The sequence below is a fragment of the Mytilus californianus genome, unplaced genomic scaffold, assembly GCF_021869535.1.
Source record: "Mytilus californianus isolate M0D057914Y unplaced genomic scaffold, xbMytCali1.0.p SCAF_11, whole genome shotgun sequence".
NCBI classification, from domain to species: Eukaryota; Metazoa; Mollusca; class Bivalvia; order Mytilida; family Mytilidae; genus Mytilus; species Mytilus californianus.
The window spans coordinates 54511254-54539253 of record NW_026262593.1 but is presented as its reverse complement, the minus strand read 5'-3'; the positions used below and the strand labels follow the sequence as shown (position 1 = coordinate 54539253).

The following is a 28000-nucleotide window of genomic DNA, read 5'->3' as shown; positions in this document are numbered from 1 at the left end:
TCAGTTTGAAAAATTGTATTTATTTCGATTTTCCAGATTATCAGGTTGTCATTGGTTTAAGTTCACTGTTCTCTTCCTTTTCCGGTAAGCCTCCTTTTCGTTTTCTTAGTCTAAAACCATGTGACAGCTCTGCTGCTACGTCGTCAAACGTGCGATTTTTTGTTTCGGGAACAACTAATACTATGAAAGTTATTGTTGATATAAGAACAACACAAAACGGCAGATAGACATATCCCTGTAATCCTTTCTGAAAATAGAAAATCATATAAACAAATTAAAATGGATACTTATGAAGGAATTGTTCTGAATTATACGTTTCGACAAACAAACATGTCAATGTAAAAACGTATTAACAAAAATACCGAAATCCAAGGTAAATTCAAAAAGGGGACATCCATAATAACTGACAAAAATCAAACGTTAGACGGAATGAATGGAAAACAACTGTCATATTCCTAACTTGGTACAGGCATTTTCCGAAGGTTTAACCAGGTTTTATGGCTAGGTAAACCTCCTAGTTGTATGACAGTTCTTTATAGTTCCGTTATATTGACAACATTGGGTGAGCAACCCAATCAGACATATATAAAGAAGAGAATATCTTGTACTACAAAAAGTAATGAATATATTCCGTCTCAGACATAACTCACATTTCTTATCAAGTCGTTAGATTTAAAACTCATTGCACATTGCACAGTGGTAAGTGACAAGATAAGCAGCATACTAAAACTGCAAATAAATCCAGATTTACAATAATGGAAATACGTGATCTATATGTGCCACATGTGAAGCAGGATCTGCTTACCCTTCCTGAGCACCTGAGATCACCCCCGTTTTTGGTGAGGTTCGTGTTGCTCAGTCTTTAGTTTTCTATGTTGTATTCTGTTTACTATTGTTTGTCTGATGGTCTTTTTCATTTTGCAGCCATTGCGTTGTCAGTTTATTTTCTACTTATGAGTTTGAATGTTCCTTTGGTATCTTTCGCCTCTCTTCTATAACTGCATAAATTCAATCTACACCCTTTGTATCGACCCTAAATTCCCAGAGGGCATAACCATCCTGCTCGTTTAATGAACCACAATAGACTATATTGCCCGTGATAAATTTTGACACAAGACAGTACAAGCTTAAATACACTCACCTGCATAAAACGGAACACAAGCATCAATATAAAGTTACACACCCAGTTGAAACATAAAGATACGCTCATAGCAGCAGATCGAGGTTCTTGTCGGAAAATTTCTCCGACAACAAAAAATGGAATAGGACCTGCAATTATGCAATAAAATTTCATAATATCATAATTAGGATTACTCACTTTTTTCGTTTAATAGACATTTGTTATGTTTTCAAATTAATTAAAATATAGAAATATATTGCATAGCATTAATAGGTAATATTACTCATTAATGACAGCAAATTAAAAGAATACTTTGCTCGTAAGTTGCTTTAACATTTTTAAACCCATCTCAGCTGCTACCAAAAATCCATCATCTAGTCCGGGATAACATAATTTATTTATTATTCATAATTATTATCGGCTTTGAACTAGCTTTCAGTAAGTACGATTATGTGTCTTTAAGTTAGTTGTTTTTTGTGCTTTGCGCAGATCTGATGAGTCAAGCCATTTGTAACTGATTTTTACAATTTATTCTTATGTTGTAATGTTACACCATTGTCCCAAGTTAAGGGAAGCTCTGCGCTCACAAACATGTTTAAACACACCACGTTCGTTAAGTGCCTGTCCCAAGTCAAGAGCCTGTAGTTCCGTGGTTGTCGTTGCTATGTTTGTTTTTCGTTTATATTTTGTCGTAAATCGACAATCGTTCGTTTTTTTTTTCTTCTGAAATATTTCACATCTGGTCATGCCGAGGGCTTGCATAGGTTTTTTTTTGTATAGCTGACTATACGACATGGGTTTTGTTCACTGTTGAAAGTCGTACGAATACGTATAATTGTCAAACCCTATTCATTTGGGCTCTGTTGGTTAGTTGGTTCATTGGCAATCATATCTCATCTCCATATTTTATATTTTAGTAAATATTGATAAAGTCAACGATCAAAAGTCCATTCAAACTTTGACAGAACACTTGCGTTGATCATACCTAAAAACGCTGGTTGACATTTGGACAAGTTTATGCTATGCATAATCAAAGGGGGACAACCTGTATTGATTTGATGAATGTAACTGCTTGTTAAAACCGTGTTAGTACAAGACGCGTCATTTAAGAAGAACCTATCTGTAATATCGTCTTATAAAAAAATACTTATAAGTAAAACAATAAAACGAAAAGTCATAATATGAATGCTCTTACAAATATTTAAAATAAACTATTGCATGCAAGATGACAATTTTTTTTTCACTTAATCACTTCGGTGTATACTTCTTACGAATTAAGGCAAAGGAAGACCATCTATGAAAAGAACAGTGAATATATAAGCGGAAACTTATTCTGATACCTCACCACTACTATGGTTACTATTTTCAAAAGTGTATACCGAAACATCATTTTAAGTGTATTAAGTATAGATATAATTTGCTATCGAGGTAACGCAATTATCATATATGTGTATATTCAATAGATTTACACATAGGTCTTTCAACTGTGTAATGAAGAGTGAAATAAATACAAACCTAGTCCTAATGCAAATCCCATTACATATGTATGCATAGCTATAATGCCTATGATGGCAAATATATTATGATGAGACTGAAATAAAGAACATGCATGAATATAGTATTCAGAATTATAAAATATGAAATACAGAGGAGCAAGTCTACAACTTTCCATGCGAGTGTGCGTTTCTAAAAAAAATGAACAAACTTGAAGTGAAAATTTACAAAAATATAAAATTAGTAGTATATCAGAACGAGTTGATTCTTAATTATCAGACAGATATTGTGCTTAAATGTTGTTGTAGAGGCCTATACACTTCTATAAGTAACCCATATGATACAATTAGTTGAAATATTCTGGCATTTCATTCTTTATATGATGAAAGAAAATTAAACGAGTATGTTGTAATTAAGAACATACAAAGAAGTTGTGATATTTATAAGTGCTGATGCAATATGATAACGTCATTGTGTGGACATCTCGATTTAACATGTGACGAAGCTGAAACTTCAGAATTTCCCGTTCAAAAGCATTGATCGTCAAAAAGGGGTGTTTCCAACCCCCGGACCCCCCCCCCCCCCCTCGCCCTCCCTGGATCTGCCACTGAGATGGTCACCACAGGAACTTATAGTGGCAGTGGTATTGACCCATGCAGTGGTATAATGTTACTTTCCGTATCATTTAGAGTGGGTCTCATTGGGGTGTAAGCGTGATGCGGAATTGGCCGATATTTTATAGGCGTGACACGTGAAAGTTAGATTATTTTGTGTGAAAAAAGTCCACTTTTGGTAATATACTTTTGACGTGGCTCGGAACTTATACATCCTGCCATTGTGTTATTGTGCTATGGTCAATTTTGTATTCTTGTCTTTCGTTTTTGCCTATGTACTTTGTCTGTAGAGTGTCTTTATGTCAATTTGTTTTTCTTTGTTGAAATAGTTATTTGTTTTATAGTGATTAAGATTATATAACAATGTTGACTGCTGTACCCCAATTTTTGACATTTTTACTTTGTTTTGCTCACAAATTGATGTCAATATAATGGAATTCTATGCGACTGTCATACAAGTGAGAGGTTTAGCTAGCTATAAAACCAGGTTTATTCCACCATTTTCCACATAAGGAAATGCCTGTCCCAAGTCAGGAATATGACAGTTGTTTTCCATTCGTTTGATGTGTTTGAGCTTTTGATTTTGCCATTTGATAGGAGAATTTTCCTTTGATTTCGGTATTTTTGTAATTTTACTTTTTTGTATCGAGGGTTACAACAACTAGCTATATGCTACGGTAGTCAAAACTTTGTGTTGACATGGAATATCATTGTGTCTGTAATTTTCTATAAGTTTCTGTTTATGAAATTTTTAATTATTTGTCAACACTAAGGTTTATGAATCCCGAGGCAAAGATGGCCATAGCTGTATTTTGCAATATTTTTGGGGAATTTTTGGTTGAATGCTCTGCAACTTTATGTTTGATTTTGGCCTTTCACATTTTTTATTTGGGCGTCACTGATGAGTCTTATGGTATCTTTGACGTGTTTTGTTTACCGAATTCAGTGCATACTACATTTGTTTCTTGAACAACCTTCAGCAGTAAAGTTTGAGATCAAATGCATAAATTGTTTCGAAGAATCAAACACAAAAAATTCTTAACCTTAATTCTTAACCTTAAAGTCAAAACCGTCAAATATCAATTTTACCTTAATATGTAGCCCGGAAAATTTTAATTCTAAGATTCAGTGCTAGTGCACAATTTAGAAACAATATAAACAATGAACATGAAATACACTGGCTTCTGGCGGACGGAGAACTACCAGTCCACTAGCAGTGAAATCGACATTGAAATTTTTAATAAGCATATGTAAGACATACTTATAAAAGACATAGTGACGTGTCGATTGAAGCTAGGTATTAGAGTCTGGATGGTGGGTCCCTCATTTCCTTATTCTTTATCTTTTGAGACCATTTTACTCTTTTCTTTATTTATCTCTTTTATTCTCTATACACCTTATCGCTATTTGTCCGCCATTACTGGACATCACAAAAGTTCCCGTAAAATTTTGACGTCATAATAGAAAATATCTGACGCCACAATGGAAAAGTGATTGTTGTATGACTTCAAAAGTTCAAGCAGGACAGATTGTCGGGTCAAGCGGGAATAGCGATAAGGTGTATTCTTTAGGCCTATTTTTTCTCTATTCTTTTAATTGGTTACCCTTTATTCTGAACTTTTTAACCACTCTATTCTGTAAACCCCATCCGGACCCTCAGCTATAGTAAAATGCAACTCACCTCCATATGATCTACATATTGTAAATTATGGAAAATGGTAAGAACTATGAATGACACCAACATGCATGACATAGGATATATCAACAGAGGCCGCCGGCCGAGCCTTTCCATCAACGGTACGGCTGGGATAGTTGTTAGCATGTTTATGAGACTGGTACCACAGACAACCCATTCTACTGTGTGAGGTGGTACACCAGCATTTTTATACATGAAACTTGAATATGACATCACCTGAAAAAAATAAAGAAGTATATTTCATAAAATGTATCAACATATCCAATTCTCTTTGAAACTTAGAGTAATTTCCACCATTGACCTTGACATATATTATTGTGCGATCTGACAAAAGCGATTGTAAAAAAACAATCGAAAGGGTACAACAAAGAAGTTAGTTTAAAAACGTATTTAACAAAACAGAGTAATTTATTTAAATTAGTAGACTATTTACTTCAAATTGAAACGAATTTCCGTAAATAAAAGCCCTATCCTGTCAAGTCAAAATAATGAACAATTATGAATTAATACAAAGAAAAAGAAGAAGAAATAAAGTATGCAACCTACAGCATTAATACCAGACGCTTGTTGTCCGGCTTGTAACGCACATGCTATGATAACAGGCAGCCGTAACTCGGGAGCTACCAGAAGTTGTTTTAAGGTAAATGATTTAACACTTTTTTGTTTACTTGCTTCTGCTTTCATCTCATCTAATTCATCTTCGACATCGCTGTATCCTGTCAGTCTTTTCAATGCTGTCAAAGAAATATAACATGCCAATATTATACACCTTAAAATACGCTAATAAATAATAATGTGCAGTATCGCTGTATCCTTTAGTCATTTTTTTTTATGTCAATGAAAAATTAGATATAAGAAGATGTGGTATGAATGCCAATGAGACAACTCTCCATCCAAGTCAAAATTTATAAAAATAAGTCCATTACACTATTGCATCATTTAATAGAATGGGCATGTGTCAATGCAGGTAAGAGAAATAAATCTATAAATCAGCCTTTCTTTTTTAATAGTCTGATTTCAGTAATGCTTTTTAAGCATTCTTATGAATTCTATATCCTTTTATAGCTTGCTACAGTGGAGATCACTTCTAACCTCTAATCAAATCTGTCAGAATCTGTCAGGAGAACTGTTCTAGGACAGTATGTAGAACTGTCATCCTGACACCTTTTAGACAGTTCTAGCTAGAACAGTTCTAACCTAGAACTGATTTGGTCAGTTCTACCTAGAACTGATTTAGACAGTTCTACCTAGAACTGACAAAATCTTTGGTCAGTTCTACGACTATAACAGTTCTACGGCTAGAACAGTTCTACGACTAGAACAGTTCTACGATTAGAACTGATTTGGTCAGTTCTACTGCTAGAATTGATTTAGTCAGTTCTATCCATAGAACAGTTTTAAGAACTCTTTGTCTTAAATATAAATAAGTCAAAAGAATATAATATATATTAAAAAAATTCTCATCACAGCACTGTTTTAACATTTCTCTAACTGCAGTGACGGCATTTAGAACTGTTCTACGATCCTGACAGTTCTACGGTTAGAACTGATTTAGTCAGTTCTGCTGATAGTTCTACGGTTAGAACTGATTTGGTCAGTTCTGCTGACAGTTCTACGACTAGAACTGATTTGGACAGTTCTACCTAGAACAGTTTTAGACAATTCTACCCTAGAACTGATCCTGACAGTTCTACCTAGAACTGATTCTGACAGTTCTACTTAGAACAGTTCTAGGATAGAACTGTTCTAGGTAGAACTGTTCTAGGACAGTTTAGAACAGTTCTATGACAGATTATTCTGACAGTTCTAATGAGAGGTTAGAAGTGATCTCCACTGTATGTGGTACGGAATTTGGTCATTGTTGAAAGCCGTATAGTAACCTATTGTTGGTGGTAGAGATGTCTCATTGGCAATCATACCACATCTTTTTATTTTTTAAATTATGAAACAAAATTCAAATAATCTGTGTTACAAACGTTCCAGTGATTTCTAAAAATTGTGTACTTTGACCTGATTTAACACGCTTAAGAGAGGCTAGAGATACCAAAGGGATATTCAAACTCATAAGTCGATGACAAAACTGACAATACCTTGGCAAAAAAACCAAATAAAAGAACAGAGTTCCAATGTCCCCCGCGTTGCACATATTTCATATATCCAAGGTACAAGGGCAATAACTAAAAAAAGCAATTTGTTTATGTTCTATAAGACTTTTTATTAATATCCTAGAGAAATGAAGGCTTCAGAGCAAATGCAATATGATTTCCATTATAATTGATATTTCAAAGGGGAATAACTCGCTGAACTTATTTTCGAAAGTTTCAAAGACATTGCTGATATAAACCTATGATATAAGATTCATAAAATTCTGGCAAGAATTGAACTTATGAGAGCGCTAACAATGCAATTTTTCGTATAATCAATATTTCCAAGGGCATAACTCTTTTAAAAATAATTGATCGGCACTGATTTTCGTACTCGTCAATGAAATTGATGATATAAACCTATAATATAAATTTCATATAAATCTGGCAAGAATTGTATATATTAGAGCGCTCATAAGGAATTTTCCATATAATTAATATTTCCAAGGAGCATATACTCTTTTAAAAAAATTTGATAGGCACTGATTTTCAAACTCGTCAAAGACATTGCTGATATAAACCTATGATTTAAGTTTCAGAAAATTCTGGCAAGAATTGTACACATGAGAGCGCTTACAATGCAATTATCCATATAATTAATGTTTCCAAGGGGCATAACTCTTTTAAAAATAATTGATCGGCACTGATTTTCGTATTCGTCCAAGACATTGCTGATATAAACCTATGATATAAGTTTCATAAAAATCTGGCAAGATTGTACACGTGGGAGCGCTAACAAGACCGGAGAGACGGACGCACATACAGACGGACGGACACCCGGCAAAAAACGGCAAAAAGACAAGGGGGGTCGTGAAAATTTCAACGTTACAAACGCTTTTACCCACTCATATATTTCATATCGGAAAATCATAACCCATAGATATATTTCCCCAGCTATCAAAAATACAATTTATAACATCTTTAAATGTAAACCACATTGGATCATTCATATTATTAGACAAAAAGATCAGTATCTTTACAGACATTTAAACAGATGATGAAGATTTATGACCCATTGACATAAACATTTCTACCTGTTGTCATATTATCTCCGCGAAATTGCACCCCATTGATATATTTGACATTCCAAAATATGACCCATATCTGTGTATACTTTTATATATGAAGAGACCACTCGTGCCAAAAGACAAACAACAGTATACAAAACACCAAAAAAAGAAAACAAAAGTCTGCCTACTAAAGATATATACCAATTAAGTTAATAAGTAACTTCTACATTTAGTCTGCAGTTGTGTACTTTGTGGTTTTATCAAAATCTGAGATTAGTTTCATTTTCAATTTTGGGAAAGAAAATGATCGCTGATCATATGTATGCCTTGAATTGAAATAGGACGTTACGGATAATTTTTTTTCAGTTTACACTTTTAACCTAGCTCCTAGTTTTCACGATAACAGCTAGAAACTGCAAAAAGAATGATATTTTACTTCAATAACTCTAAAATAGGTCGACAGTTTTTTTTTCCAATTTTCAGATTAGATAAATCTTGTTCTGGTGATCTTTTTTGTTATTTACACTTTTAACCTAGCTCCTATAATTTTCACGGTAACAGTCAATAACTGCTTAGAAATTGGAGAAAAAAATTGTATTTCAGGGGCAATAACTTCAATTTTTTTCTCCAATTTTTAGGTTTGACACATCTTGTTATGCGAATCACTTTTGCTATTTACACTTTTAAAATTTTTGAAACACAGTTTAGAAATGCCAAAAAAGTTAAAAACAGCTTGGCAATAACTCCAAAAAAAGTTGGGATGATTTTGTTCCAAAATTGCTTTCCAAAATTATCATGGTAGGTAGAACTTGTTATGCTGACCATTTTTACTCTGTCAGTTATTCTTTAATTGCTATAGTTTTAGGAATTGTAGTTTGGTCTCTATGTTTTATTTTTAGACAAGGCAGCCATGTTGGTTGATCAACCTGGACGTCCTGTAGATGAAGCAGACACACACTGGTTTCAATCTATTAAGCAGTTTAGAGGAGAAGAATTTTAAAGAAGATTTTTCGAACGAAGGACGGGCAAAGTCTAAAAAGGTCTAAAGAATAAGTAAGTAAGAGTAAAGCACATACCTACCTATTCGTGCCTCTTCTACTTTTCCTTTTGTTATCAACAGATACCGAGGGCTCTCGGGACAGAATGGAAATCCAACTAGACATACGATAGCAGGAAAAGCATTAAATATAAATACCCCAGGCCATAGTTTATCGGTACCTGCAAGAAAACATTCCATGCATATAATTGACATAAAACTATTAAGTATCTTATAAGTAAATATTGTTTTATGGTCATGTTAGAGTGTTGCTTTCAAGTAAGTAAGCATGTTTTGTAGCTTGAGTCTTGTATCATTGAAATTCGGCGCTTACTTTACGGGGAACACGAGAGCATTCCCGGTAGAGTTCGTTTCGCTCAATCTGATTTAATTAAATGAATTTGGAACATTGTTTCTCCATTCGTGTTTCTACTGCATGCATGGCTTTGTCCTACTTCGGAATATACATATATATCTATATAGTTAGATTTAACACGTGTGTTTGCCTTACACGATCTACACTCTGGCTTTGTCTTAAAAAGACATGTTTTTTCTTCAAGCCTAAATTATATTTAAGTTTAGTCATTTTTGTGTTTTATTCTATTAATAATAGGCTCACCAACGACTTACATAGAATATAACGACCAAAACAATTCACCGACTGAAATATACAGAATATACATTTATTTCCCGTGCCTCAGGAAGATATAAAGATTTGTTCACCCAAGAAAATTCGTAACATCGCACGAGGAAGTCCCGATGTTCAGAAGGGAATATGATACCGAGAGGGGAACATGAAGTTTTTGTTCAATGTCACGTGGATTGGTCTCAACCAATCAAATGTTGATTAAGCTATCAAATTTAACATACAGTGGAATAATACGTTTTAAAAGATGATATACTTACCAAATACTTTACTAACACCTAAGATATTGGAAGTTAAGATTCCTACGGTGATAAATAACTGTTGACAGGTACCAACAGCTCCCCTTATTTTCTTCGGTGAAATTTCAGCTAGGTATAATGCATTTAAACTCAAACTAAGTCCTAGAAAAATCATAAAAATTCTATAAATTACTACAGCAATTAATTAACATTTTCATCGACGAAAGTTTATATCACGTCAAAATCAAATTGCATGTCCACATAAATATTACACAATTTACCAATAGAGACTGTTTACAGAAAGTTAATTAAATGCTCTCCAAAAAACGATTTTTTTTCATTCTTTTATTTTTTTCACTATTTCTTATTTATTTAGTCTTATTTATGTTTTTATTATTTAATCTATCAGTTATTATTCATCAATTTATTTATTCATTTATTTTTTTATCAAATTATTATTTATTTTTTTATCAAATTATTCTTTATTTTGTTTTTTGTCTTGTTTTACAATATCTATGTTATATTTTTGTCTTTCTAAATTACATTAATTGCCATAAGGTAAAAATAAATTGTATAAACGACCAAAAAGGTGTAAGACAGGGCCAACCGTTCGAGACCATCGTGTGTAATCAAGGTCGTTAAACAACCCCTAGTAGGTGAAGAATGACAGCACTTAAACATGCATCACTATGCAAATGGCAAAATCTCTTAGAAATTGACAACTGATTTTGTTAACGCTCCGCGGTTAAAACTACGAGCAAAAGTAGTCAAAATAGAAAATAGGATGGTAAAGAGCGCCAATTAAAATTGAATCGATCATAATCACGAAAAATACTATAATTTATATCAGAATGACAATATTTTATGGAATTTGAAATTCAGAAAGGCAAAATAACAAGGGATTTTATTCAATACCATTATGAAGTCCAACAAGTGCCCTGTGAACTATGACACATTCAAATGATTGGGTCGCGATAGGTATTCCACCAATCACTGCAGCTAACATCATGATGAAAGTGATTGCCATCATTCCACCTTTCCTGAAAATACAAAAAAGTAGTAAAACAAAGACAAGCCTAAAAAATGAGGGTCTGGAGTGGACGCCCTTCATTTCTGTATTCTTTTTTTTTCGTCCAGTTTTTCTATATTATGTATATTATTTGCCTATTATTCTCTAAGCCTTAAAATTTTGCTGCCCGTTATCCTCTATTCTTTTTTTTCGGTCGATTTTTCTCTATTCTTTATTGTTTTAGCCCATTATTTTCTATTCTGTAAAACGCATCCAGCCACTGATAGAAACAACTTTGGGTTCTTTGTTTTCTTTTCAACGTTACATTCTGATTTCTCCCTAAAATACTGATAGAATCGAGATGTCTTCTCGGAAGTCATTTCCACACAGATTTATGAATTCAATGACCAACCTGATTTTTTTTTAAGAGATTTTAACCATTTTGAATAATTATATGTATAGAATTCAAGGTGTCATATTAATTAATCATGTGAAACTTCATAAATCAACTTGAAATTGTATAAAAGTCAAGATTATTGCTTAATCTTCAAAATTTCGATGCATGATTATTTTTGTCAAGTAGACATATTGTTATTTATTTTATCATATTTCAGACGGTGCATTACATTTGCGCGCAACAATCATTACGTTTTCGCGCAGCTTTTGATTACATTTGCGCGCATTTATTTTACAGGAAAACTCAGGTAAATACAGGTAGATTATACTTATTTACTATGATTTATTTAATGTACCCCTCCTGTTAGTCTAAGTGTTTTGCTCACCAACGAGGAGAAGGAAGGGAGGTTTCCAGCAGGATTAGTTCGTTTTATTATGCACAAGCACTAAGTCCTGAAATATATACAGATGATATTGAAAAACCATAGCAAAGTACCAATTATACCTGTTGGTACGTGCTGAATATTTGAAGCCAACTGGTTCAAGAAAACAAATTCAGTAAGACAACACTAGGAAAAGTTTTGCATGAACCATATGTGTATATCTATAAGGTGAACACTGGCCTCCGGGTCCTCTATAATAGCATCTGCCTACACTAGTTGTGGGTGTTGATTGAAGTCTATTTTTCATTTTCATGCATGTCTGCAATATCCCGAAGTAGATTTTTTTTTAAGTCTGAGATTCACGAATTCTCAAAAGTAAAAGTAGCAGCGTACATATACAGTCGATGGATATAGATTCTTAGATATACTGAGTAGGTTTTCATACATACTGATTAGTAGATATTAGTCTTTTACTTCAAGAATGAAAATGGTTTCCATTATATCAATATTATTAAAAAAGTAGTTTTTTTGTTTTTTTGTCCGGTTTGGTTCATACTTACTTTTTTATTTTAATGACTGAAATAACAAAAGCTTTACATTTTCAAAGCTGTACACATGTTAACCAATTATTACAATTGTTTATAACAATTAATGAAGAATGTGTCCATGGGACACAGATGCCCACGCTTGTAAATAAACGGCAATATACTTGATCTGTGTTTGGTGATAATAAGCATTGTGTATAAGTTTCATAACATTTGGTCGAGGTAAACTAAAGTTAGAGTGCGGAAACGGCAAATTTAGCATTTTTTCCATTTATGAAGGGACATGACTCGAGGACGTTGAAAGTGACACCACTTTAATTCCTGTCAACTTCCTTTCCAATGGGGACTTATGGGAAATTTTTCTTTTGTTGGATAAATCGTTCTGATCTAATATCATCATATTCATTGATACCAAAACGAAAATCTTAGAATTCGTTCTTAGACAACAATCTAAATGTGACACTAACAGGGTCAAATCGGACCTGTGACTTTGGGAAGTTGCTTGAGACCTTGCGACCTGACATCTTATTCTAAAAAACCTGTGACCTTTAAAAATTTGAGAAGTGATCTGGAAAGCGGAGGCAATTTTAAAAAGGGAACCTTGTGAACTAAGGGGTGCCCTACTGAAGACCCCCTAAAGATAATAAAAGCAATCCTATGGATAGTGTTGTCGCAAATTTGTTTTCTTATTTTTTTTGTAAAGTTCTAATGTTAACGTTGTACAAACAAAGTTTTTATAAGGACATGATTAACAGCGCATTTTAGAGAAATTGTACAAATAAAAAAGTTTATTCAAAATGATAACTAAAAGAACATGCAACGAAAGGTGTTTTCCTTGTGACGTTATCCAAATTTCGGTCAGTTCCAGATTTTTACGAGAATTAAGAGGATAAGGAAAATCGTCCTAGAGGAAAGCGTCAATACCTGAGTATTTTTACAAATAAATTATTTCCAGATTTAGTGAAAAGACAATACCAGAAAAGTTTGTCACTGAAAAGAATACTTAAACATTGAAGACCTGTTGGTGACCTTCTGCTGTTGTCTGTTCTATGGTCGGGTTGTTGTCTCTTTGACACATTCCCCATTTCCATTCTCAATTTTATTAAAGTTTACATTTGAATCTATAACTATGGTAGTCATAAAAAGTTCAAGAGATAAGAAACACTGTCGTGTCAAACTTCTACGTTTTCATTATGAAATAAATGGGGAATGTGTCCATGGGACACAGATGATGCCCCCGGCTTGTATTATATACATTATAAAGGGACATAACTCAAAATCCGTATTTGGTCTGAGTTTTGTGTTAATCAGCGTTGTGTACAAGTTACATAACATTTGGTTGAGGCAAACTTAAGGTACAGAATGGAAACGAAACATTCAGCAATTTTCCATTTGTAAAGAGGCATAACTCTATATAGGTAAAAGTGACGCTATCTTCAACCCCCTTTGTAGAGGAAACAAACATTTGTATGTAGAACTGTGATCTGCATTAATCTATGTACAGTGATGCCTCCACCAGTTATGAATATGTTGTAGTGCTCTATATTTACAGTGAAATCCTACCCACACACACACTTATATTTAAAAACCTTTGTTTTATGATTAAAAAGTTCCAGTACTTGTTGTACGATAATTAAAAGTCAAGTCCCTATAAACTTCCTTTCTTTCGTTATATATACGTATCACAGTTGGTTTCGGTTCCCCTAACCGTTTCGTGGCTAAGTATTTGTTAAAAGTATAACGCATTTCTATAAATTATCGACAACATTATTCCATAAGATCATTTGTTTTTGTATCACAGTAAAGTTATAAAAGAATGAGTGCCTTATTCTCATGATTTAGAAGCTAGCAAAATATCTTGCAAATTTACATGTTCTAAGCATTGTGTATAAGTTTCCTATCATTTGGTTGAGGCAAACTAAAGTTAGAGAACGACAACCAAGTTGGGGACGTACTGACGGACAGACGTACCGACGGACAATGGTAAACCTTAATGCCCCCTCCGTTTTCGTATCACAGTAAAGTTATAAAAGAATGAGTGTCTTCTCCTCATGATTTAGAAGCTAGCAAAAATATCTTGCAAATGTACATGTTCTAAGCAGTGTGTATAAGTTTCCTGACATTTGGTTGAGGCAAACTAAAGTTAGAGAACGGAAACCAAGTTTGGGACGTACTGACGGACAGACGTACCGACGGACTATGGTAAACCTTAATGCCCCCTCCGCTACGGCAGGGGCATACAAAAACCAGCTGTTCAAAATATCATTTTCAAAATTAAGCTTCTTTTGCACGACGAGTCAAAACAGTTCATAATTTGTCAGTCCAGTAACCCGAAAAATTGTGTCCTTATATTCCACTGATCTACGATGGCTACATTCACGTCTGAATGTATACACAATGAAAAATCGTCATTCAACCATTCGGAATTAGCTCGGAATTTACCTATCTCGATTATTCTGGTTATAATTCCTGTAAATACATACCTTCCAAGTCTTTCTGCAAGTTTTCCCGACATAAACGACCCAATCATTCCAAATAATACAAAAATAGACACAGTTATTGACCATAAAAGCTCTACAAAATCGTCTTCTTCTGAATATTTTTTCATTTGTTCTGATAAGCTCATGGACGTATTTGTTGAATTAGATACTGGCCCTATTGTTGTTGTAGATGCTGTTCCATTTTGTGGAACTACCGGTGATATGTCGTTTCCATCCCAGTCTTTTGGTATTTTGCCTGCCCTTTCCCACAGAACTTTAACGTAGAAAATTCGCATGACCTGTAACAGGAAAAGCCATATATATGAATTGGAGGACAGTCTGTGTGGATTCCAAGGATCGGAACCCTCTTTTTCGAATTTTTTGTGTGTTAAAAATGAGGAAGCAAAAAAAACAAACCGATTCATGTTGATGAGTTACGAGTTCTCTATTCAGTGTTTTGTGGTCTTATTTAAATTTCGTCGTTTTTCGTTATTTGCCATGACGTTGTCAGATTTTCTTCGACTTATGAATTTTGAATGTTCCCTTGGTATCTTCAGCCTCTTTTTGAAACATGTTTGATTTGTTTCATAAACAATATGACAGTAAAAAGCTGTATTTTATCTATATAACTCGTTATTTAGCTCCTGCAGGTAAATTAAATCCCTATGGTATGCATGAAAAAAATTAGTAAAAATGTTTACAAAGTTATGTTATTTATATCTATATTGCAAAAAAATTGTTCGTAAAGAATATATCCCGTTCATTTAGTTTGTATACAATAAATCCCAAACAATTGTACTTTTTTCGTACTACAATGTCACAATATAAGATTTGTACTGAAATTTTGACTACAGTGTTTTACCTCTATATATCTAGATTGGTGTGTTGTACTATTAGGTATATAGAACATCTTTATTACAATAATTTAGTAGGAAATTCAACTTAAAATGTTACACTAATTATTTAAAAGTTTTTTTTTACTAAAATGTAAAACACTTTAAAGTATAACACTGTTAGCTGCAAGATGAAGTACAAATCAAGAACAGTGATATTATACTACTGAAATAATAAAATAATTTCCAAGTACTAACAAAAGTACTACGTTATTTAGGTACGTATTCCAGTACTACAAAGTTATAGCACTTAAAAAGTACATATGCAAAAGTAGCTGTGTATATACATAATTTTGAAAATTTATGAAAAGGTTAAAAAATAATTCAAAAAATGGGACATTTTATGAGATATTGTCTCCTTATATGTCATTTTCAACTCTTTATCGAACCTCTGCTCTGGTTGTTAATTTGTGCACGGTGGAAAAGAGTGCTTTTATTAACTGTATTTTTAATTATATTTAACAAAAAAAAAAAAACCAAACAAACCAAACAAGCAAACAATGCAACATAAACACTGCATGATTGTTTGATGAACATGTATAAGTCAATCCTGCTTTTATTTGTTTTTAACTCGACAACCCCTGCCACCAGTGGTGCACTTAAACAGACGTTAAGAAAAGTAGAAAATGACTATAAAGTACACTCACCCCTGCTGGATTGTTGACATCTCCGATGCTGTATCCATAGAGGAAAGAATTTCCAAATACGGCGATAAATATACTAAATAAAAGCGTTCTTGTATATTTGACCTTTCTCTGAAAGTAATAACAAAAAATAATTTAAAATTTCAATTATGTTATTGTGATTGTCAGGCTAATGGTAAAACGAATGTATAATCACTATCACAATCACAATCACACTATCGAATGAACTTTTCTAGACTCAAAGCGACTTATTAAAAAAAAACAATATTATATATGTACAGACTGTACGTTGATCTCAAAATAACTTTGGGCTTTTTGGGTTGTTGGAATGTTGTCTTATTGACTTCTATCAACTACATGAATTAGACGTTATACGAAAATTGACGATAGGTTTATTAAGGATGTAGTCAGGTCAGATGTTCAGACTCCTTGGTTTTTTCCAAAGGTACAGGGTACAATATTTTGCACCATATCACCTACTTTTCTTTTCATAGAAGACTTCAATATCATAAATAGGTCCTTAGCATCATTTATTAGATTCTCTTTTTTTTCTTACGATTTGAGACCCAACTAATGCCAATGATAAATATAAGGTAAAAGTCTTAGTCAGCCTTTTCCCGCCATTTAAAAAAAATAATGACATGACATTGTCCTTAGTCATTAAATCATAAAAGTTGTTATTTCCACGAAAAATTGGACGACTTTGCGAGTATAAAACAACGTGTTCTTCTAAAGTAAGTAAGCTTTTCAAGTACTAGAATAGTTTCTAATTAAATTATAGGTTGTGTAATGTTCAGTGACAAGTATTACACATCAATTTAGGATGAGACAAGGACTTAAAAGCGAACAGCAAAGATGACCCCAAATTGGAGTGTGACTTAAACAGTAATTTTAAGAATGTTCGTTCCTCTTGCTTTGACTTTTTGTCAGATATTTGGAATCCTCTTCATTGTTTTATCCTTGTAGTGCCATTACTTATTTTTGCCACCTTTTTAGTTCTGTTATTTATATACTATCAATTTCAAACAGTCTTCATAAAAGCTTGTTATTTTGAGACAGTGTAGCCAACATCCTTAAAATGCATAGAAGCAGAATCTATAACCGAAAGTTATAGTACTTGTCTTAGGTTGGTGTACTAAAAAAATAAAGCAAACATGTATTTGTGATGATTTGTATACCTTCGAATGTATAGATGTTGTTGATTTACGGAAACAATATTTTACAAAATTATTTACTTATATAGTATTGTTTCAAAAACAGTTTTATCTGATGAACCCGTTGTCTATTTATTAAAAGAATTTACTTCCTATTTTTTTTTATTCTTTCTTTATGCGGTGGCGATACGTTGTATACCTGTTATTTGTACAAATGTTGGCTGATTACAGGATTGTCTTTTGAGATTAAGTAAGAACTTTGTATTGACATAATTATGAGGGTCTGGATTGGGTTTACAGAATAGATAATCACCGCGATATAGCCTTTTTACGCTGACTCGTCATAAATGCGATATAGCCTTTTAGCACTGAAGCGGCGTAAAGTAAACATCAACCAATCTATCAGAACAGAGAATAATGGACCAATACTACAGAAAAATTGGCCAGAAAAATAAAAAATAGAGAAAAATAGGCAAAAAAATTAAAGAATAGGGAATAATGGGGTGCTTAGATATAAAGAATAGAGAATTGTGTGCTCTCCTGTATTTTCAAAGTTATGGTGTATTTATTCTTGAGATAACTTCTCTTATGTGTGCCACATCATTCTCTCAATTTTAGGCCAGGCTGCATAGTAAAATTTCAATCAGAAGCACACCACCTATTCTTGGTCCTCATTCCTATCCATGTTAAATTTTTCACTTCAAAACATTTCATGGAAGCGGGATCAATATATACCTGTATTTATAAGTAACATCAGACCGTACTGCACTGGTTACCGGAATTTTGGATACACCAAACCAGGCACTTCATATCTGAGAAACAGGCTATATTTGCCCTCAATTTTAGAATTCATTCATACATTTTTGTATTATTTAAAATAATCAGTAAATTGTGTGTTCTGCAAGGATTTAATACAAGCCTTCGCCTTTCATCTGATACCTTACTTACTAAAATATATGCTACATAGTTTAAGATTTACCCTTATGCGTAGGAACTATTTTGTTTTAAATATGTACTACTTTCCAGTACAATGTATGTTCTTTTTTGACCGGGCCCGATTAGGTGGTGTTACATCATACAGAGTCTATCCAAATTATTTTGGCAAAGAATTCCGCTCAAGCCGATGCTACTTAAACTTGCAGTGAGGTAAGAGTTTTTTCTCTTTCTTTTTCTTCGTGTTGAAGGCCTCACTGTGACTTTTACATGATGTTACATGCGCTGTTCCTTTGCTTTTTGCTGTGCATGTTCTGATTTTGTGTCATGGATGGATACCCCATATCCTTTGTTTTTCTATTAAATAAATGGAGAATGTGCCCATTGCACACAGCTGGTGCATATAACGTTATAAAGGGACATAACTAGAGAACTGTAAAAGTTACGCCACCCAATGTCGGACTTGATCTGAGTTTTTTGGAAATAAGTATTGTGTATAAGTTTCATAACACTTGGTTGAGGCAAACTGAAGTTAGAGAACGGAAACGAAAAATTCAGCAATGTTTCCATATATAAAGGGGCATAACTCTAGAACGCCATAAGTGACGCCATCCAAATTCAAACTTGGTCTGAGTTTTGTGGTAATAAGCATAATAATTGTGTATTAGTTTCATAACAAGTTACATTTAGTTGATGCAAATTAAGTTAATGAACGGAACTTACAGACGTACGTACGTACGGACGTACAGAAAGACAATTCAACAATTTTTCCATATATAAAGGGCATAACTCTAGAACGCCATAAGTGACGCCACCCAAATTCAAACTTGGTCTGAGTTTTGCGGGGACATAAAAATAGAAAGAATAGAGAAAATGACCTAAATAATTTAAGAATATAGAAATGAAGGTCCCCCATCCAGACCCTAACATATAAAACATCTGATCAAACATTTAATTACTGGTAACATTATAAATGTAACCTGATCAAATTAACTTTACAGGAATAAGATAACTGTAATTAAGTGTCATATTTAGATTTATGTTGTTTTTTTTAAATTGCTGAATTGCAAATGTCTTCTAACCAGCAACATAAATTAACCTTCAAATTCAAATTGTCATTTTGTGAATTTTGATATGGATACTTTTAATTGGATCGAGACTCAGAATACACTCATTTAATGTTGTAGCTTAAGTTTCGGACAGTAAATTGTTGTCTTTGACAAAAGTCAATTTCCCGAGGATATAAAGCATGTCAATCATGATATTAAGAATTTTAATCTATACAAAATGGCTTCTTTTTATTATTATTTGTAACTTACAGGATATTAAACAGTCCATGTTATAAATAAACCGCTGTTGTTAGTTTAGATTGGAATAATTATTCAGAATAATTGTTTAAGCCAAACTTCGCAATTTGACCCAATCACTATTAACCTCAGAATATGATCTTGTCCGCTATCATCATATCAATGTTATCAATTGGTTTGTTCAATTCATTTCTTAGGAAAATCTCATAAGTGATCATAATTTTACACAAGCTACTACCATGTAAACATGCTTTTTGGGTAAATGGTTGACCTATTTTACTCGAGTTAATGGTTTGATGGTAGTGAGCGGTATATAACGACAGAATTATTCGTGAAAGCACTGTTTAGAAACTGACATGGAAGGGAGCTTATTGACAAACTGTTAAATTGTGTTTTCCTCCCGTATGGGTGCACCGTGCTTTACATTCACACGCACTATATATGCACTGTGGTTATATATAATACATTATAGGGTGTATAGACACAATGGTTGACCAATTGATAAGTCTGCACGACCAGTTTCCAATTCCGCAATATTGCTGTAACGCCAACTCATTTCATTATTGAGGGTCTGGAAGAATAATGGACAAGAAGTGCAGAATAAAGGACAGAAAAAAAATGTGCAATAGTGTTGCCTTCCTAAAGACTATTAGATAGTAAAAACTAATATAGCAGGGTGTTAATCAAAATTGTTGACTAGTGTTGCCTTTCATAAGTTAGATTGCAGTGTATTCATACATTACTCTTGAGGGGGACCGTAGAAAATCTTTTTCACGACTAGCACGTTTCTCTATAGTTTAAACGTACAACGACTTATGTTTAAACCGACATTCATTTAAATCTATTTACGCAATACAAAATAATGGATTTGACTACTGACCCTTACCTTTTCAGACATCCGAATTATAATTGGTGTCTAGGTTGCAGACACTTAATTAATTGCATGACTTAAACAATGGTGTATAACGGAGATATATTCCTAAAACGAGGACAAAGTAGATGTGATCTTCAATTCAGTACGACAATTTCAGGCCTGAGATGAAATGAGTATATAGTGTAACACGATAGCAGACCTAGTATAGAATATGTATATGTAATGTTCGAACACATTCAATCATTAAATATTTATTATAGTTGAATATATTTCCTTATATTGTTAAAGTAGAAAATGTCGGATTTTAAGTAGCCTAGGGGTTAGTTGGTTGTAAGTACTTAGTTTAAACTCTTGATTCTTACGACATGCAGCAACACACTATCGAGGGGGGTTGGTTGGGGGTGGGGGTTGTGTTTTTTTTTCTCGCGGGACAAACAGTTTGTTTGAATTTTCTTGAAGAAAAACTTTGTTCAATAACATACAAGTACAGGTTTTATTTTTTCGAAACTCAATATCATATTTACTTTTTATGATACGATGCAAATTAAATATGTACAGATAATATTATGCACTATTTACAATGAGTTCAAAGTTAAAGTTCAAACTTTATTGTCATATAAATCAACTGATATGACCGTTTGTGATTCCCCACAAAAAGAGAAAAAGAAACATGCAATAGCATACATATATTATGAAGAAGTGTGTATAATTTAACAAAGTTATTAAGGATGTTTGCTACTCTTGTTTTTTACTTTTTGTCAGAATCCTCTAGTTTTATCCATGTAGTGTCTATAAATTTTTTGTCCGCTATTCTGAATCCTCTAATTTTATCCATGTTGTTTCGTTATTTATATACAATATACTATCAATTTATAACAATCTTTTAAAAAGCTAGTTATTTTGAAACACTGAGTGAACATCCTTATAGTAATTATGGGTCCCGTGACTGTTATCCACAGGAGTCTATGCTCACCACCTGTTTTTGTCATAGGTACTTCGGGACAGGACAATTTTGTTTAGCCCTCCCACTTTTTTTTCTAAAATCCGTTATTTTTTTTGGTTTTCTATTAATTTCGATCATTTTCGCGTGTTTATGTATTAAATGTACATAGATATACTAGAAATGACTTGTATTTGCTATTTACAATCAATTCCAAGTTTACTATCCGCAGCGGTCACTGAGTGACATATTATATTAAAGATATCAGTGATCGCTGTGAAAGTAAACGAGTCGGGGCAATAAGACCCTTATTTGGCCCAAATGTTACTGCAAATTTAAAAGTTATCATACATATTCTTAAATATGTCCTAACTAAACTAAGGTACAAGGTATTCAGAAAATAAAAACAAATTTCACATTTTACGAGTTACCATGGCAACAAACCATGACGAAATTTGTATATTTTGAAAAAAAGTCTCAACTTTCCTTGTTTTTCATCAAATTTTAAGTATATTTTAGATTGGCAAAGTATGTGCGCACCCAAGAAACAACTTTATATTTGGTGAGATTATGTCAATAGTTACGATAAGGGAGCTACCATTTGATTTTTATGGGGGCTAGGATGAAATTTGAAAAAATAGGCAGGACAGGAGTTTTGAGTAAAAAATAAAGACAGGATGAGACACTTGCAAAAAAAAATGTCAGGATGACAATTTAGGTAAAAAAAGTCAGGATAAACTTTAAAAAAAAGGCAGGACCGAATAGATTAAAATAAAAAGGCAGGACAGAGCTTACAACTATAAAAATCAAATGGTAGCTCCCTAAGCTTCTCTTAAATTTTTTTGTTGTTTCTTAGCTGCGCACGATATTTCCACAATGGAAATAACGACGGAAAACTACAAAAATTCTGTATTTTTCATCGTTTTCATAAAAACGGTACATATTATGACGTAATCGTGACGTCATCAGATAAATAATCTTATGTTTTTCATTGATATTTCTCGACTGTGTCCATTTCAAAAAATTATGTGCCAATTTGAAATAGTTGTCAAACATTTTATTTTCTTAGGCCGAAACCGGCCCTTAATACCCCTACTCTTTTGGAATTGATAGTAAATAGCAAATACAAGTTATTTCTAGTATACATAAACACGCGAAAGTAGTTGAAATAAATAAATGATAAATAAATAACGGATTTTAGAATAAAGGCGGAGGGCTACATAAAGTGTCCTGTCCCCAAGTTCCTTTGGTTTTTGTATTGATGGACAGAGAACATATTTCATTTTTCACTTTCCTCCGATTTTTCAATAATTTTTCTATAGAAATTCTTCAATACAAAGGGAAAATATTGAAACACATTTTAGATTGAAAAATTGAAAGTATCGACAAACAGGAAGTAGGTGTCTGACAAATTCAAAAAGTGCTCACATGTTACTACTCATCACTGTCAAACTCATGACTTAATATAAAGTCATGTGTAAAGAAGTACTGAGAAAGGTGTGACGATAAATTTTAGTTCATTTAACATAGTGAAAGTTCAAAGTTAAACAAACATGAAGTAAGTGTATGACAGATTCAAAAAGTGCGCAAACGCTGTCAAACTGCCGATCAAGATCAATATGAAGTAATTCTGTGGAGTGAATAATAAAACAAAAAGTGACGGAAAATTATATTGGACGAACGGACGCACAAGGTGAGTGCAATATAGCCCACTCTAAGAGTTGTGGTTGGTATAATATTTTTCGAAAAATTAGGTTTATTGTTTATGTACATTTTCTAGAGCTTACCATTTTTTTTACCTTTTCTATAATATACTATTCTAAACATACCTCTGTCATAACCATGGCTGCCTGTATTTAATTCCCTGAGATCGCTAACCTGTAAAATGTAAAAAAAAAAAAAAGAAAGAAACAAGTTCATTTGTACCGTGTATGTTCGTTCTAGTTGTACAACTAGTATCTGGTTTCATATTTGCACATAATGGAACAGTCAGCAATTATTTTATAAGAAGTATTATTTTCCGAAGTTCTCGTGTTTATCTTAAACTTGTAGGTTCAAGGTCAAATGACACTTCTTGTAGATATAACGGTTAAGTTTCATACTATCGACTCGAGTGTTGCTGTCATGTCAATGATGATGAATGATGGATGGCTGTTAAACGCCTAGTAGTAAATTGGATGCAAATTAAGGACGAGAACATGTTTATTTCAGATATTAACATAACCCCTGCTTTGTACTAGACCTACAGACTGAGCCTAATTGTTTACGTGTTAGTTCACAAAGGTACCGGACACATTATTTTTACTCCGGGCCAACCTATCTTTGGTCTTACTCCGAAATGCCGCGTGCTAAGCGGAGAAGCAGCAAATGCACATTTCAAAAATATTAAATTAATATTTTCTAACACTGTACAGGCACTGCAAAGATAAGGAATGTAGCAGAGAGGGGGGACATGTTCCAGAGGAAGACATCTTTTTGAAAATATAAAACTCATAGAGATCTTTTCCCTGTTAACGTGGAATGTAAATATAAAAATAATAAGATTTGATATGATTGCTAATGTGACAATTCTCCTACAGAAACCAAATGACGTATGCCATTAAATGTTGGACTAATTAGAAAAATAAAAATGAGATGCTTTGCTCGGGAGTAAGGAAAATTGACCTTACCTTTTTCAGAGGAAAAAAAATAAATTAGAAATTGTTTTATGTAAATAAATCCGAGCATACTTATCAATTTAATAATTACGTAATAACTAAACTGAAACAGTTATTAAAGGTTATTCATTATCATATGTTTCTCAAGCGTTTTCATGTGTTATCCATTCATTTTTCGCATGTAACATGCGGATCTAGGATTTAAAAAAAAGGGGGGATCAACAAGACAACGTAAGATGGGACTTATAAAAGGTCTATGTATTAACTAACAAAAAGGGGGGGGGGGGGGGGTCAACAAGACAACGTAAGATGGGACTTATAAAAGGTCTATGTATTAACTATATATGAAGCTACATCAAGGGGACCCTGATAGCACAAAATCGTCGAAAATTAATTCGCCTCGCTACGCTCGCTGGAATTTTCATAATTTATGGATAAAAACGCACCCCTTTCCTCGAAACTTGGATCATTCTAAAAATGCACGAAATATTAGCCACTGGACGTTAATCAAACAACAATCAATCGATCGAAACTTGGATTCGCCAAACAGAACCTATTTATTGTGTCAATTGTTAATGTATTCTCTTTCTGATTATACCACTGGATGTAAAACAAGCAATGATTGAGTTAAGCTATTTCAGTTGATATTTTATAGTGTGTCTTTCTATGTTGTGATGTTACACTATTGTTTCAGAAAAAGGGTGAATGTTTGGTACCATTAAAACGTTTAAACCCGCTACATTTGTTTGCACCTGTCCTAAGTCAGGAATCTGATGTTCAGTAGTTGTCGTTTGTTGATGTGGTTCATAAGTGTTTCTCGTTTCTCGTTTTTTATATAGATTAGACTGTTGGTTTTCCCGTTTGAATGGTTTTACACTAGTAATTTTTGGGGCCCTTTATAGCTTACTGTTCGGTGTGAGCCAAGGCTCCGTGTTGAAGACCGTACTTTGACCTATAATCTTTTAATTTTATAAATTTTGACTTGGATGGAGAGTTGTCTCATTGGCACTCATACCACATCTTCTTATATCTACTAACAATTGATAATTCGGTAAACTCCATAGAAAAACATTATTAAACTACGTGTCAGTGTAAATAAACATTTACACACAAGATGTTTGACCTCATTATGTGTACGAATTGTTTAACTAAGATACTTTGCACTATCTTAGTTTACACGAAGTCTTAGTGTCAACTGAAGGTACACATTAATTTACATAATCTTTTTATACCTGTTTATACCATCAAACTTTAGTAGTAAATTATAGATAACTTAGCAGTAATTTAGAAGGATAAAACATTCTGATTAAAGTACATTTCACTGACAAGTTAGGAGCTTCAGAATATGGACGACTTCTTATTTTATAGGTAGTTGGGCGTAATGAAATCATTAATAATAAAAGTTTAATAATATGTTCAAAAATTGTAATATCTGTAATATTTGTTCTGTATGTTTTTTGTGAGGGCCTCAAGGTAGATTAGTGAATGCTAATTGAGTCACCCTCTTTAAATAAAGTCATTATTATTATTATTATTATTATTATTATTATTATTATTATTATTATTATTATTATTATTATGAAATCAAGCGAAAAATGAAGTTTTTCCCCCTTTTACGACACTACTCAGGTGAATTATTTTTTTTAAAGGATAATTTTCACGTATATGAAGTTGAAAAATTTAAATGGACGAACAAGACTAGTCTTTGTCTACGAGAACATCGTTTCGTAACATGATTATGTGTTAATATAAATGTTTAATAAATTAATCACATCATGCAAGCTATACATTTGAATAACAAATGTCCCGGCTAAAAACTAATACTTATATACAATTTTTAAGAAGAAATTTAAACCTATGTTTTGGAAGTACAGTTGCATTACGGTTCATAAAGAGCTGACTAACTTTTTAGCGATTTTGAAATAAATATAATTTCCGAAATCCGGAAATCTGAATTTGACTTTTTAAAAGGTGATTTCATTCTTTTTCCCCAGTATAGTCTAATGAACAGTTTTTAAGGAATTGATTGGCAAGGTTTAGGGTGTATGTTTTTTTTCAATTTAAAGGTTATTGTGGCCTTTTGTCGTAGTTTTTAACTTCGGATTAAAAAAAGTCGCCTACAACAGCAAAAGAATAGAATGTACCACTAAAACTTTGGAAATGTTTATACTACATATAAAATACGAGAGACGAAGGGTTGAATGGAGTATAGAATTATGGGTATCCTGGTCTACTTCCAACCGGCAGTTGAACCCTTACCAATGTGTGTGCGTGTGGGGTGGGGTCCGTTTGGAGACGTTAAATCCAGAACCTGTTGTAGATTTGATGCCACGCTCTCTGCACGTTAAGAACTCTTGTAACAACTCTTAAAGAGGGGGGGGGGGGGGGTATTAGCCTATTACAAGCCTAATTGATGTCGGTATCCAATATAAACTCCAATTTTCCAGTGGCATCCCAAACCACCAATCTTCCCGATCAACCCCTATTGCAGGACCTACCTATTGAATATACTGTTAATTTGTTCCCGTCCCGAACATGCCTGAAAATCCAGATTTTAAATTTATATCAATAAAGTCTTTGACTTTGATTTTGAAAAAAATTCCACTGGACATGAAGCAAGCAACAGTCATCATCAATACTTGATACGAAAATCTAACCCTGTGTATACTACTCTCCAAAAGGGAGGTTAAATGAACCAAGCAAGCAGACACATGGTTACCGTATTGCTGAATTCAATACCAAACGAAACAAATCAAAAACTCACCGACTTCTGTTCAGCACGGTATCAAGCGTTTAACCGATAATACATGTACTATATAGTGGTACAATGTACTGAGCATTTATCTCTATAGCCGTTTTAAAGGACAGATATATCATGCTTTTTATTTTGAAAAAATTGAGACACAACGCTGATAATTTGTTCAAATTCCAGTGTTACCATGTTGTTAAAAGCATGGTATAGGTAACACATTTACTCTTATCTAACCTTGAATCATCTAAAAAGGTAAAATTAGTCCTTGCCGATTTTATTTCACAGATAGATGCACTGATGGACAATTATAGTTTTGTGCAATTTCTCCCTCTCACATTTTTTACATTTATAAACAAATTTTTTCCTGTCAAGTAATATGAATGATGACGATAAATGAATCTATTTACTATAACCATTTAAACAATTATATTCAAACGAACATTTGAAATTAGTGCAATTTGATATATCCAGGATAAATTCAAGGAGAATTTACAAAATCACATGTACAGTAATTACTTGCCTCAAACTATGCAAATGTTCCCATTTCTCACTTAGGGGTTGGTATGAACATTTTCTAGTATTTGGGACGTAAATAAAGTGTTCATATGTGCTCTATTAACACAGTTTGTAACCATTATAAATTTAACATACACAACTAGCGTCCTACGGTGTCATTGAACTCAATTTACAACATGTGCTGATCAGTAATTCTACATATCAAGTTATTTCTGTAATTTTAAAAATGATTTTTATTCAATTACAGTTACTTGCAGTATCTCTTGAAGGAATTGTAAAATGTATTAAGAATAAATCAGAGAAAAATACTGTTCTTACCTTTGAATGGACACGCCCCTTTCACCTGTGTCTATAGATAACAGCTAACTTATCACATTTTTAAGTTTAGCTACAAAATCAGTACTCCTCGTCTTACTGAAGACTAAAAAATATACAGAACTGCACAATGCAACGCAAGCATGTGCCAAATCGGTCGGCCGACTTAGTTTGTTAGTGGAAACCTTGACCTGTGTCCCAAA

The 28000-nt window shown here is 33.1% G+C and overlaps 1 protein-coding gene across 1 annotated transcript; it reads right to left on the bottom strand.

The window, feature by feature from the left end:
- LOC127720332 (solute carrier family 2, facilitated glucose transporter member 5-like) lies at positions 1-28000 on the bottom strand. The gene is made up of 12 exons (XM_052226902.1): positions 27801-28000; positions 23387-23435; positions 16353-16460; positions 14816-15111; positions 10915-11039; positions 10021-10161; positions 9159-9296; positions 5471-5658; positions 4910-5140; positions 2636-2711; positions 1142-1269; positions 1-247 (listed from the first exon to the last, which is right to left on the bottom strand). Exons 2-12 carry the CDS (start codon positions 23399-23401, stop codon positions 41-43), a joined length of 1653 nt encoding a protein of 550 aa, XP_052082862.1. The 5' UTR covers positions 23402-23435; positions 27801-28000; the 3' UTR covers positions 1-40.

What these genes read in the sequence shown, in the direction of transcription:
- LOC127720332 (XM_052226902.1), bottom strand. An exon ending in AGGTGTTAGTAAAGTATTTG is followed by an intron (nt 9,297 to 10,020) that starts GTAAGTATATCA and finishes GTTTTCTTGCAG; the next exon opens with GTACCGATAAACTATGGCCT. An exon ending in AAGCGTCTGGTATTAATGCT is followed by an intron (nt 5,141 to 5,470) that starts GTAGGTTGCATA and finishes TATTTTTTTCAG; the next exon opens with GTGATGTCATATTCAAGTTT.